Source organism: Gymnogyps californianus, chromosome 2 (assembly GCF_018139145.2).
Source record: "Gymnogyps californianus isolate 813 chromosome 2, ASM1813914v2, whole genome shotgun sequence".
NCBI lineage: Eukaryota > Metazoa > Chordata > Aves > Accipitriformes > Cathartidae > Gymnogyps > Gymnogyps californianus.
Window position 1 is genome coordinate 167,925,731 of NC_059472.1, and position 13,528 is coordinate 167,939,258.

At 52.9% G+C, this 13,528-nt stretch overlaps 1 protein-coding gene across 6 annotated transcripts in view; it reads left to right on the forward strand.

Annotated features, from left to right (window-relative positions):
• Positions 1–13,528, forward strand: part of AGAP3 (ArfGAP with GTPase domain, ankyrin repeat and PH domain 3) — a 154,858-nt gene that overhangs the window by 70,052 nt on the left and 71,278 nt on the right. For all 6 annotated transcript variants that reach the window (XM_050890676.1, XM_050890678.1, XM_050890677.1 and 3 more), the window contains one exon: positions 6,685–6,812. In XM_050890676.1, coding sequence (XP_050746633.1) covers positions 6,685–6,812 — 128 coding nt within the window. The remainder of the gene's footprint in view (positions 1–6,684; positions 6,813–13,528) is intronic.

The following is a 13,528-nucleotide window of genomic DNA, read 5'->3' on the forward strand; positions in this document are numbered from 1 at the left end:
ATATAAGCCTGCAGAGGACTTGTGAGGCTGCAGAGAGGGTTTTGATTTGCCTTTCGTGGAGGAGAGGAGGAAGCACAGCAGAACCTTTGGGTGTTAGAGGTAGGGGAGCAGCAGCTGAACAGCCAGGTGGGGCAGCTGTTCCTCATGGGAACAGTGTGTGGAAGAGCATTTCTGCTTAGACTTGGAGAGGAGTCTGCGTGACGGGGATGCTGTAGGTGGGAGAGGGAACCTACCCCATGTCCTAGGAGTTTGCAGTCTGCTTAAATAAACCGGGACCCTGCCCTGTAATGGGACTGCATATTCCCCTGTCCCCTTTCTCTGCCTTGTCTTCTGGAGTGCAGCTGGGGATCTGTGTTCAATGCATGAGGAAGGGTCTGTGCAGAGCTGAGTTGCTTTTGGAAAGGAGGAGAGCTGTGCTGTTAGTGTTTGCACGTGGAACAGGTGCATGGAAGAAAGCTTGGAAATCACAGTGCAGCAGGACTGCCTGAAGGCAAAAATCCAGCTCTGTTCATTGCAGCACAGCAAGATAGGCTGAGGGCAAGACACAGGCCTGAGCCTGTCATCGGCTTCAAGTGCCTCCATCCTCTGAGCTGGAGCTGGGGATCCTCCTTCCCCTGCATAAGTCTGGGACCTTCCAATAATATCCTGTTGTGGGGCTGAGGATCGTAGTCACAGTGCTGCTTTTCTTATGCAGAAGCATGTAGAGATGTTCCCCTCTGCTGCTGCTGGTCCGCCTCTGAGATGGTCTGAGAAGTCAGCCCAGAGAGCGACCTTCCAAACTGTCCCACCTGGCAGGGAACCCCTCAGCATCCAGCAGCCTCTGCACTGGTTTGGTATTCCTGGGGAAACTGGGGCAACCCTGTCAGGCAAGTTGCTTGTAAGTCTCCCCTTATTCCTCCTCTTCGTGAGGAATGGTGGGAAGGAACAGCTGGGAATAGGTGAGGATAGTGAATACTGCAGTAGACCTGGAAGGAGGGAATCTGCTAAACCAACCGAATGGTTTGCAGAGCAAGTCTGTCTGGAGAAAGCAACAGGAGGTGGGCTGCCTGCACAGCTGATCCTGGCTTCTGGAAAGCTTGGGCACTCTGTGTCACCAAATTTGTTCAGCTTATTCCTTCAAAGTGGTTCTGTTGTGTCCCTTCTCTGAAGGACAGTATGGTGAGGAATAGCAGCCAGTGGGTTTGGGAAGGGAGTGGGGAAGGCACTGCAGGATTAGGTGCTGCTGTTTGTTAGGCTGCTTCTCATGCTTTTTTATCTCAAGATGGAATGAATTGTGCTCTGGTGTTGTTTTTTCTCTTTGTTGACCCTGGGAGCATAGACAACACAACTTTAAGCAGTGCAATGTGTGAGATGAAAGCTCTCATGTGAGACCGGGACTCACCTTCTAGCAGCAGCGCTGCTTAGCAAGCTTGGTGGGAGACTCTGAGCTGCTGCTTGAAGGCTCAGGAGTGAATGCCTGCAAAGTGCTGTGTTTCATCTTTTGTCTGGGTCTATTCATGGCCTGTACGTGTGGTCAGGAAGGAGGCAAGGGAGCGGGTTTGTCCACGTGAGGAGCAGCGAGGCTGAGGAAGTCCAGAAGACCCCAAGGAATGTGGTAATCAGAGACTATTCGGACAAAACCGATGTCAGTCTGGGCAAATGCTGATGCTGTACGGAACAAGGAGCATGGGCTGCCCTGCTGGGAGGGCTGCTGCTGTCCCTGGGCGAGTAAGCAGGGGAGCACCGAGTGGAAGTCTGGACGGATTCTTGCCTTCGTACAGGGCAGCAGGAGGACTGTTGCTGGAGTGTTGTCAAACTCGGGTGTCAGCACTTCAAAAGGACACAGAGAAACTGAGAAGATTAAAAAAGAAAGCTCCAAAAGTTAATCAAAGGCTGGAAAAAACACCTGATAGTGAGACACTAAAAGAGCTTATCCATTCAATAAATCAAAAAGAAGATGGAGAGGTGACTTGATTACAATATAAGAGTATCTACGTACCTGTCTACGTGGGGAGAAAATCACACATACTAAGACTCTGCAGGCTAGCAGAGAGTTAATGCTAGAAGCCAAAGCCAGCCGAATTAAAATTTTAAAGAATCCTTACTTTTTTTGTTAATAGCCCTCTTTTCATTAGCTGTAGGAAAAAATGCATAGGGAAGTGCTGTATTCTGCATCTCTTGTACTTTCTCCAAATCCAGACCAAGTCCCTTTGTGGAAGAGACTCGCTGCATACCCAGATGACTGGTGCAGTATAGGCTGGGTGGAGTTTAATGGCTGCAGTATACAAAGGGCAGCCTGGAAAACTGAGAGATCCTTCTGGCCTTTAAGTCTGTGTACGCAGGAGCTGTCTGCGTTTCTGCGGTTCCCTGTGCCGTGCCGCGTTTCCTGCAGTAGGCTGCCTCTGCGTGCGGCACCGCACGCCTGCCAGTGCAGTTTTGCCAGTTATCGGTGCCCTTGCTGAGTGTGCTGCTTGGAGCTCTGGAGAAAGAAGTGTGATAATTGGGAGTTGCAAATGGAGCAGAGGGACCCACCATCTCAGAGGAAATCTGGAGTAAATCTCAGGTACTCAGTGCTCTCACTGGCCTGCTCAACTGCAGGAGCACACACACACTCCTGAACACAGCTGTGGGAGGGAAAGAACGGGGCAGGAGGTGCTGGCGAGGAGCTGAGGAGAGCTGAGCCCAACACGTCGGCCCCAGACGTCACTGGCATCCGAGAACTGTTCAGGGACTTCCAGGATCCAGTTTCAGATGAACCTGACTGGACGGGATGAGGTGTTTCCAGAGTGGGTAAGTGGCTTTTCCCAAGGAGCACTGGTGGGTCCTGATGCATCTGTTTTGGGATCTGGTGGAGTGCTGGCAGTCGTGGACTGTGAGGAGCTTGCCCCGTGTGGCGATCCAGTTACCAGCCAGACCTCGTCTTTATATGGTTTCTCCAACACAAGTTGCTCAGCCCAGATCGTGGTAGACCTGCCCCATGCAGGCAGGGGAAGATGTCGGTTTTCCACAGCAGAAACAGGAAGGCTTCACTGAGCTGTGGTCCTTGCTTTCATTGCAAAGGTTTGCTTGCTTGTCCGTGCTGTGCAGAGCGTATGCTGCACCTCTGTTCCCAGAGAGCCCTTCCATGCCACTGTCTTGTCTAACAACAAGCAATCACTGACCTTTTTGGACAGCAATTTAATGTCGTCCTGGTCTAGCATGACAGCTTGAGGGAGCGAGCATCCTACCTCTTGGTATTCAGTTGAAGGCTGAGGCTAGCACTCTTCCTTCCCAGGCCGCTGTCTCTGCAAATGCCCCACGGTCTGCACGTGGTGCTGCTGAGTGTGGGGGAAGCTCTGAGAAGGAGAACCTTGGATCTTCACATTCACTGACTGTTCAGAGGTTCTCCAAGAACTGGGTGGCTCCAGCTATTGTGGTGCCCTCCTTCCTGCTCAGGCGGGTGCAGCAGAGACCCTTCCTCCACACCTAGAGCAGTTCCTGCGTATTTGGTCTGAAGCTAAGTTTGTGGTTGCGTTGTGCAGGGATCTAGACCACATACGTTACAGTGTGTGCCACTGTAATTGTGTTGAATCTTTTGGAGCGGTGAAGGCTTTGTCCGGGCAGTCAGGCTTCTGAAGGTCACTGTGAAAAAGATGCATGGCATGCGGAAGAGGATGCATGGCATGCGGAAAAGGAGTAACTTTCTCCTTGCTGGTTTCTCACGTGTGGCCTGGCAAAAGTCCCCCTGGGTTCGCTGTTCTCTGTGTGGGAACTGCACTTCTCTCACCCTTCCCAAGTTGCTTGCAGCACCAGGTGTTGTCACCGTTACTGCTTCTGTGAAAAGATGGGACAGTCTGCCTGCGGCTTCCCGTACTGCGAGGAGAAGACCCTGGCACAAGCAGGAAGAGTGACACAGGCTGGGCTGTGTGCTGCAGTGTCCAGTGCCCCGCAGACACCAACTGCAGTTTCAGAACTTCACCAAGGGTGAGCCCGCCCTGAGGGGTGGGTCGGTGTGGTCCCCTCACCCACAGCAGAGCTCCCAGTGAGGTGGGAGGCTGGTACTGAACGTGCCTTCTGACTTCTTGGCTCTGGAGAGGTACGGTTAAAGGGCTTTCTTCTCAAAATTGCCTTCACAGAGCTCCTGTATGTAGAATCTCCTAGAGTATAGAGGATGCCAGGACGACAGCAAGAAGCCATCAGTGTGGGGATGCCTCAGCTCTTGGGCTTCATTTTAAGAATATTTCTATACCAGGCAAAGGTTAGAGAGCAAATTGTCGAGAGCCGCTTGGCAGTGATTATCTCGGCATTGTTCCTGAAAAGGAAGAATCACCCAGGCCCAATCCTGGAAGGGCACAGGAGGGACAGCAGCCATGCTGCCCGGTGCTGTGAGTGGCTTCTCTAGCTTCACCTCTGCAGCAAGTCCAGGGTGAGCACCCCTCTCCTCCCGCTGGCCCTGAGCATCGGAGAGCACAGCCAGCGGTGCGAGGCAGCCTTCTCTCGTGGCCTGCCAGAGCCTGCAGCTGACGTGCTGGCAGCATTGCTGCTCTCCATCATTCGCCCTCAGCCGTAGGGCTGCAGACTTGGACTTCAGCTTGAAAGCCCAAGGGTGGTTCTGGCTCTCCTGCCTAGCAGGTGGTTTGGGTTTCTGCATCCTGAGTGGGACAGGGTGTCCCTCCTTCTGCTCGAGTCTGAGTTTGTTTGTTCCTGGCTGTCAGGGTGATCGACAGCATTGCCATGTCTTCCAGGACAGTGAGTGATGCTTCTGAGGAAGGGTTTGGTAGGGCAATTTCAATGGAGAGGCCAAGAGTTTGTGCACGGGGGGCTGTGCAAGGCCCTGCGACTCCATAAGATGCCACCCCACCCCGAGGTGTTTTCTGTAGGGTCCTTGGTGCATCATGGGGGAGCTTCACGTGCACCTCCCCTCTGTCCAGGTACTTCTCCCAGAGCTGACCATTCCTGGCGGTGTCTGTAGAGGGATTTCTCCGGAACACCTAGGACACGGTGCTGTGGTATGCTTTAAAGTGCTCTGTGATGCTCAAGTGCTAATACTCACAGCACACCGTGTGTGACATTTGGCAAACAAATGCCAAGCAATGTATCTGGACAGAGGTTCTGCGGACAGGGCAGGGCTCGTTGGTTGTACATCACAGAGCTGCGTGTAGCAACCAAAGAAGTCGTGGTAAGCAAACGATCCCAGAGACTGGCTTAAGGGATGACAGAAATATCCTTGAAAAAGTCTGGCTGATGTTCAGGAAGTGGAAGAACCTCCGCCTGGCAAGCAGAAACACAAAGGCCGCCTCAAGATGCCTCAGTTATGGGTTGGTGAGATTTTATCACCACCAGTGTGGTCTTGCTGGCCTCATGATTAATTCCATTGTTACCACTAATGGTACAGGGTGAGTGACAAGGCAGAGCCTCTGCCAGGCTCTTTGCCCAGGACAGCAGTTGATGAGGAGATTTTCTGAATCTCTTCTGGCCCCTGGGGCGCCTGAGCTCGCAATGTGCCTGGCCAGTGTTTGAAGGAGGGATGGTTCACACAGCGAACAGTGGATGAAGCTGGCCAGAGGAGAGGATGGAGGGCAGGAGAGCAGGAAAAACCAGCAGGTTAATATGGTCTGTTTGGTGGGTGTCGGAGGGGTTCCTGCTATTTATGGGACTAATATTTAGCTTGGGAGTCTGGACAAGCTCCCAGCTTTATCAGACGAGCAGGTAGCAGCGGTGGCCCAATAGGCCTTCGTCTGTCTCTGTACGGGACGTAGCACTGCAGCTGTGAGGTGGCAGGATTTTGCAGTTGCTGTCGGCATCTGACTTTTCCAAATGGGTTCAGTCACACCACATGTGTGGTGCAACATCTTCTGTCTTTGTGGAACGGGAACGTGGCAGCTCCTTTATTGCAAGGGTGCACGATATGAGGCATGCTGGGTTGGATGTGTGACGTTCCCAATGCCTTCAGTTGTGTTCGTCTGAAAGGTTCCTACTTCTGTGATGGTGGGGGTACCCGGCCAGTGTGCAAGCGAAAACGAGGAATGGCAATGTGTTCTCTTGAATTCCCCAACAGCCCAGCCTGTTTGCTGTCATGCTCTTTGGTCAAGGTGTTTATTTCCAGAAAAGGTAGGAGATTGGGAAGGTTGAAATGCAATTTTGGGCTGTCGGCATCAGGCACTGAGGTGACAGGAACTGGGAGAGTTGTTCCTCACGTTAGTTTTTCGAACATCTGGAGACCGTGAGGGTCACAAGGGCCCAGACTGGTGGAGGTGGCATTGCCCAGGCTACTCAGTTCGGTAACTGGCTCCTGTACGTGCTGTGAGGGGGTGACCGAGAAGTGACGCTGGCTGCCCAGGGATTCTTCTGCAGCAGCCCAGGGCTCTGGGTGGCTCCTTGGTGTCGACATGGAGTCACTACTCTGTGTGAGACCCAAGAGAGCAGGTGGCCTTTGGGGACTCAGCACGACCGGCGTGGGAAGCCTGCCCTGCTGCCTGCTGGAACAGCCATGGGCAAACGCTGTCCCTGGCAGCTGGGTTGCATGGCAGCGGCAGGCAATGGGGATTGCGAGGTTGGGTGTTCTGCAGAAATCCTCCCTGTTAATACAGGGTGGCACAGTTTGAGCCCCAGATGTTGGCATCAGTCAGAGGAAGGGTTTGGGTCTCACTGAAGCCCTCCAGAAATCCGTGGGTAGAGAAAGTTGCTTTCTGGACTCTGACCCTGTCCCTTTCTCCCTTCTTCCAGTGGCTCAGAAGGTGGTGGCTCTACGGAAGAAACAGCAGCTTTCCATCGGCCCCTGCAAGTCCCTGCCCAATTCACCCAGCCATTCGTCTGTCTCTGCGGCCTCCATTCCTTCTGTTCACATCAACCAGGTGGGAAACGGGAACGGGGAAAGCCAGGGACCCCACACGCTTCTCCATACCCCCTCAGTTCACTCAACACACAGCATGTTTAGCCTAGCCTTAGACTTGCGCCACAGCCCTGGAGTAGCTTTTGGAAAGAGCAGAGTGGTTGTCACCCTGGCGCTTCTGTCCGTAGCCCAGAACAGCTTGATGCTTGCCCTGAGGTCAAGCTTCGTGTCTAAACCGTTGGGTCTGGCTCATGGTCTCCAAAGATTGTGGCATACTTCTGCAGACACTGGTGGCAGAGCTGTGAGCAGTCGGCAGGGAAGCTCCTGGGCAGGGCAGAAGGAGGTCTGTGAAAGGGGCCTCGGTCTGGCTGCCCTGGCCGGGCAGGCAAGCCTGGGTGGACGCAGCTGCCCATGGTCCTGCTCCCCCTGGAAGCGGGAAGCTGATGGTCTTCCATGCATATGCAGGTGGGCTTCTTAGGGGATGTATGTGTGGAGGGGCGAATTCAGTGATGAATTGAAGGAGTAGCACAGAGGAGGAGGAGGTTCTCCTCCCCCCTGCCAGAGGAAGGGCTCTGTGCTGTTCTTCTGGCGCAGCATTAGCTTGGCAGGGACTGCCAAGGTCTCCATGCCGGGAGGATGGTGAAGCCGGAGGTGTTTGTTCTGTCACTCTGGAGGAGCAGAACTGACGCAGGAGGGGCAGGTCAGAAACCAAAGCAGCTGCCACGGTGAGTGGCTGGTGAAGGAGATCCTTTGGGCAGCCGCCTAATTACATTAGGGCTTTGCTGCAGTTTCCAGCACCCACATAAATGCTGAGCTGGCTCTCTGGTGAGGAAGATGAGATACTGGGCTCTGCTGCTCCTCAGGGGCAGTCAAGGCAACAGATTCCAGCTCTGAGGCAAGTGGCATATGAAATCACAGGATCTCGTAGCAAGGACTTCAGGAAATCTGGCTGGCTGGCATGGTGCTGTCAGACTGAGAAACAGCAAGCGTAGCAGCTGGGTTTATGGAAGATGGGATACAGCATAGCCGGAGCAGCTGTGAGCCCCTCGGCTGCCTGAGCAGTGAGCTTTTTGAGGAAAAGCGTAGCTAAGGACTCAGAGGAGCATGTAAAACTGAAGAAAATGCAAAGCAAGTTTAGCAAAACAAATTCTAGCAGACTGACACTTTTTTGGTAAGGGGATTGGCTTTGAACCTTAGGGTATATCTGAGCCTCTCAAGCCCCGAGAGGACTTCTGGTGCACCACCACAGGGGAGACTGTTCCTGTACAAACCTGAGTAGTGTCTGCAGCCACTGGTTGGACCCTTACATGAAGAATTTTTAAATACCCATGTGAAGTTTATACCTGACTGTGTAGGCTTCTAAAGCTGGAGTGCGAGTAGGTGTTGTACAGATTTTTGCAGAGACCTGTGCCAGCTTCCTGGTGCTCCAGGTCACCTGGACACCAGCAAGTTCAGATGAAGTCTCTGTGTGCAAGCAGATAGGTTAAGCCCTGCTGACAGCCAGAGCTGCCTGATGAAGCTGCATAGCTTTCTGATCAGAGCTTGCTTGTGTCCAGTGAGCTTGGGATATAAGCAGAGTGAGCATAGCTGCTTGCAAAACATACACAGCCATACCATGCCCCGCAGTATGTCTGGATATGGGTGCTTTTTGGGAGATTTAATAGGAGGGGTCCAAAGTGGAGAGCAAAGTTCAGGGAAAATGCAGATTTGAGTGTATCTGGTAATTTGAGGATTTTATTAGCAGACAAATTGTAAACAGTCAGAGACTGGTTGGGAAGGAGAGGCAGTCTGTACTGAAAGGGGGAGCAGGGTGGAAGATGGCCAAGGGCAGCATTCCTCAGGGAGGAGCTGAACACTTGCTTAATATTGTCTTCAATGTCCAAAGTATGAGAAAAGGGTCCTAACAAATATGTACTAATGGCACTTGCTGTGCCAGGCAACGTGTTTGTAGTGAAGCTAAAAATGTGTTCCCTGTGTGAGGGGGGGATACCAGACTCCTCAGTCTGATTCCAGTCGCTCATGTAAGTATGCATTGAAACTGGCGTAGGAACAGCAAAAAGCAAGTGGGAGGGAAAAGAGACCCTAACGCAAGAGGAAGGTAAGCACTTGGCTTGTTTAGCTGAGGAAAGAGAAGGCTGAAATGGACCAAACCTGACCTCTAAAATACACAGCTGTGAAAGGAAAGAACTTTTTAAGAAAAGACGGTGCTAGAACAAAAGGGGTGGATTTAAGACTGGCCATGGGGAAGCAAAGTTTGAGCATCAGAAGAGGTTTCTCACTGTGTGTCATGAGCTTTGTTAGAGGTTTTTGCTCAGAAAGCTCCCTACTTCCCTTTCCTTCCTGCAGAGCACCTTTCAGCCCAGTTTGCAGGCGATGTCTGTGTAGAGGTGAATGCTGGCTCCTTGGCTCTGAGGCAGGACCTTTACTCTCAGTACCTTGCTGTGCTCCTGGGGCTTTGCCGGAGGGACCTAGGTAGTTCTGGTGGGAAACCAGAGCTGTTAAAGGGAAGTAACGCAACATGCAGCTAACAGGAAACTGCAGCTAACTGTGAGGCCTTTCTAAGCAAGAAATACTTATTGATTGCCTGGGTTGTAGCAGTGTCAGCAGTAGTGATAGGCCATGTCCTTCTGGAGCTTCCTCCCTCTGTCCTCCCACCCCCATACATGCTCTGTGCCCGTCTAACACTGTGTCCCTCCTGCGCTCAGCAAACCTGGACGCCACAGTGAGGATCAAAGTAAATTTCTGTTCCCTGGGTCTTCTGTGGCTCAACCACAAAGCCTCTCGGTTCCCAGTGACTTGCTGCAGTAATCTTTGCTGTGGTGTTTACACATCTCTCTTCCATTACAAAAAGCACTTCTCCTAAAAATGGAGTATGAAGTAATGGAACTGGTGAGTGATTGTAAAATGCTGTGAAGTATTTCCCCCTTCTTGCTTGGGCTCAGGAATGAGGTTCTGGAACTGCTTCCCACTGTCCTCAGAGAAAATCCAGCTGGCTTTGAGAAACACACGTTCACTGACTGCTGATGTTTCTAACATGGACCTGGGCAGAGCAGCCCACGCACTCTGGTGCATATGGGCTTGCCGCCCATATGGGAGGACATACCCAATAGTGAGCACGGTGACCAGGCAGTTATTGCAGCAGGGATGCAAGAGGTCCCAGAATCGCTGCTCAGGAGTGCACTGTGATGGTGGTGACACACCAAAGAGTGCGGTCTCCAGCACGAGCTGGAGCAGCTGTCCCTAACACAGGAGAGACCTGGGTGCAGACAGCTCCGGAGTCCTGCTGGGCACTGCTCTCCAGGTCTGGGCTGCAGAAGTGCCGGAGCCTCTCGTGGGGCCGGGTGATGGTGGCCTCGCTCGTGGGAGGTGTCCTCTGCTCCTGGCACTGAGATACCCAGTGGGGCAGCTCTGGGAGGAGATGGAGAGACTGTACACTTTCAGGAAGGACGAACGAGAGAGTGACAAGGTCTTTGCAGAGTAGTGCTGTGTTCTGTCTTTTTCTACCTGAGGATATGGGGCTCTCGCCAAGGTTTCTTACTTGCCTTCGCAAGTAGGAGAGCAGGAACTGGCACAGGGAAAAGGATCTCAAGGAAGGGTTTGGGAACACAGGATTTAACATGGAGATGAGATGGAAGGAAGCCAGATAAAGAATACAATTAGGAGCTTTTGTTTGCCTTGTACCGCAGCTAGGTATTGGTGTACGCAGGCAAGACACACACACTGGGACAGAAGGATCTTTTTCTTCTGAGTACTGCTTGTGGGAACAGCGGGACTGGCATTTGCATCTTGAGTGCTTGCCCAGGAGGAGCCCCTGGGAGCCTGTACACTGCTCTGTCCTCGCAGGGACTGGTTGTGGGTGTCGAGAGGTGCTGCCTGCAGCTGCTGGCCACCTGTGGTGGCAGCGTTGCTCTGTCCCTTCCAGGCAGTTATGGCATCTCAGGCAGTGTTTCGTTCCCCTTAGCAGGCTGGCTTTCTGAGGGCTGTTAGCAACAGCATTCCCTTTACCCCTGGATTGTCCTTCTTCCCTTCTGCCAGTAGCTACGGTTGAGGTCTGCTTCCCTTCATAGCTTTGTGCCCGGAGAGATGGTGGTGCCATCTGAGACGAGAAGGATGTTCTGCTTGGTGCCTGGTCTCCTGGCCTGTGCGGGCAGGGACAGCTCTGTCTTCTGGAGCTGTCAGTGAAGAAGGCACTTGTCTTCTGGAAATGGGAACAAGTGGTCCCCACAAAGGGTTGCTTACAGCAGGCAGGAGCTGGGAGCCAGCCCTGCCTCTCGTCCTAGTCCTGGGCACATCTTTTCTGGAAGTAGTTTGATGCTACTAGTTGAGCCAAAGCAACTTTTTTGGAAATGGCCACTGCTTGTCTGGTCTCCTGACAATCTGGCCAGTCCATTGCAATTACTGGGAGAGGAGAGACCCCAGAGGACCCTGGTGATTTTGTCACCCGTCTGTCCGGAGGATTTTCTTCTCCTGGTGTGAGGTGGTGGCCGGTTTCGAAACCTTCATGATTGTGCCAGGTTCCCAAATTGGCAAGGCTCTGGGACAGCGGTGCTGTGTGAGATGTTTTGGTGTCCTTGCACAGCGGATGATCCTCTTTACGAAACAGTTCTTGAACCAGGCAAAGGTCCTGGTTTCATTTCTGTCTTTGGGAGGTTTGGGTTTTTTTGCTTTTATTCCGCAGCAGTGCCTGGTGCCTCAGAGGACACTGCTTCCATCAAGGTGGGGAGGAGGGGAGCTGTAGTAGCAGCTCAGCTGTGATCAGGGTTTTCCACCAGCATTCATGAGTGCGCTAGGCATGCTCGTCAGGTCTGTGACCCTGAGTACTGTGTTCAGCATCTCCCTGGTCCTCTGGCGTCGCAGGAGCCAGGGCCAGCCTCGGGAGTCCTGCACACTTCCTTGGGGATGCGAGGTCTGCCCCTGGGGTCTTCCCAGTGGCTCGTGGGATGTGAATCTGCACCCGTTTGAACAGATGCCTCGGATCCCCCAGGACCCTGCATCCCCAAGGAAAGCTCTTGCTTGCCTGCTGGTTTGGGCTCTCCTCTCCTGTGTCCTGCCCACACCCATCACTGGGCGAGCAGGTTAGATGGGTTTGGGAGCCCCGTTCCTCGGCTTGGCCTTGACTTCCACCCTGCTCCCTTCTGGCAGCTGCCTGTCCCTTGCCTGCAGGGTGTGGGTGGGAGTTTCTCAGGCCAGTGGATGCTTGCAGTACTTGCAGAGTTATTCCACCTGATTTTCTTACTGTTGCTACCCCTTTCTCCATCTTTCTTCAGGGACTCTGAGATGCCTTTAGGAGTACCCCAGGCTGTGGGATGAGTCACCGTTGCCTGTTTGCTGTGGGATGGAAGTTTGTCTTTCTGCCAGGGAACTCGTTCCCAGCAGCTGGCAGGAGGTAACACAGGCACCCCACGCCGAGCCTTGCAGGCTGGTGGAGTGAACTGCGTAGTCCCCCAGGCCTTGGGAGCCGCTGCCGGGCCCTGCCACGCTGCCTGGGTGCCCGGGTGTGCCCGGCCCTGCTCAGCTGCCCTCCTGGCACGGGGCGGCCCAGTGTCAGGGCTTCACTCTGGTGGCCTTGTTCTGCGGTCCTGCTCGGACTCTTCGGTGACACCGGGAAGTGCATTTACTGAGACTTTAGTAAGAGAGCAGATGAAAGAGGTGGAAAATTAAAGTTTGCAAGTGAAATGAAACACGAACTGCAGCTCACCTATGCTTGGTAGCGAGCACTTCCCTGCCTGTCGCAGCACGTTTCAGCAGAGTTCAGTCAGCACGTGTGTCTCGGCAGCTGAAGCAACGGGCGTTTGCATTTCCTCGTGGAAGCCCCTGTCCCATAGCCTGCTCAGCTCGCGATGCCCTCCATTTCATGGTCTGTGCACTCCTCTGGCTTCTTCCCTGTTCCTGTGCAGACGCTGAGTCGGTGGCTGCTGTTCGTTCGCTCTCTTCTGTTCAGAGCCCTTCCCAAATTTCACTCTTTGTTCCGCCTCACGTGTTTTTATGCCAAGAGTCACTACATCTTAACTACATCTTAACCCTATGGCACTGTTGATATTCTTTGAAGTTCACGATATTCACCCATTACACGCTAACAAGAAGGATTTGTCCCGCATGTGTTTTACTAATTTTTCAGCTTCCATTGTGTTCTTAGATTTCGATAGCCACCACAGGTGGTTCTTCAGGTGGATCAGCAAAGTAGCTGCCAGGAGCAAAAATAAGGTATTTGCCCAGACCTGTCACCTTGTCAGGGTTCTCCCACATCCCTGTGATTTGTTCTGGGTCCCTGGATCCCTACTGAAGTCTTGGAGCAGTCTGCTTCGGTTAAACGGTGCAGTGGCTCAGGATTGCCTGTGTAGCCGGAGGCTGCACTGCTGTCTGCCTCTGGGGGAGTTTCTCCTCTGCCTCCAAACTCACGGGATGGTACCAGCCCTCACACTTGCCTTTGTAGCTTGGTGCGAGACATCCTTCAGCCCCAGTACCTTTCCTGAGGTTTGGGTGTCTGTGGGACACCAGCAGGCTCAAATGCTTGTGTCCTTTGTTGCTCAAGAAAGACAGTAACCTTGACTTGTTTCCAACACTGGCAAACTTATGGGCTAAGGAAATTTATTCTAGCCAGGCAAAAATTACGAACAAGGTTACAGGGAGTATGTAAAATATAAACCACAGTTTAGCAAGATTTCTTCCTAGGAGCTTTCGCATCCATCACCTAACATCCATAGGGTTTGTCCCAGCTGCTATGTCAGGAGCTCAAAC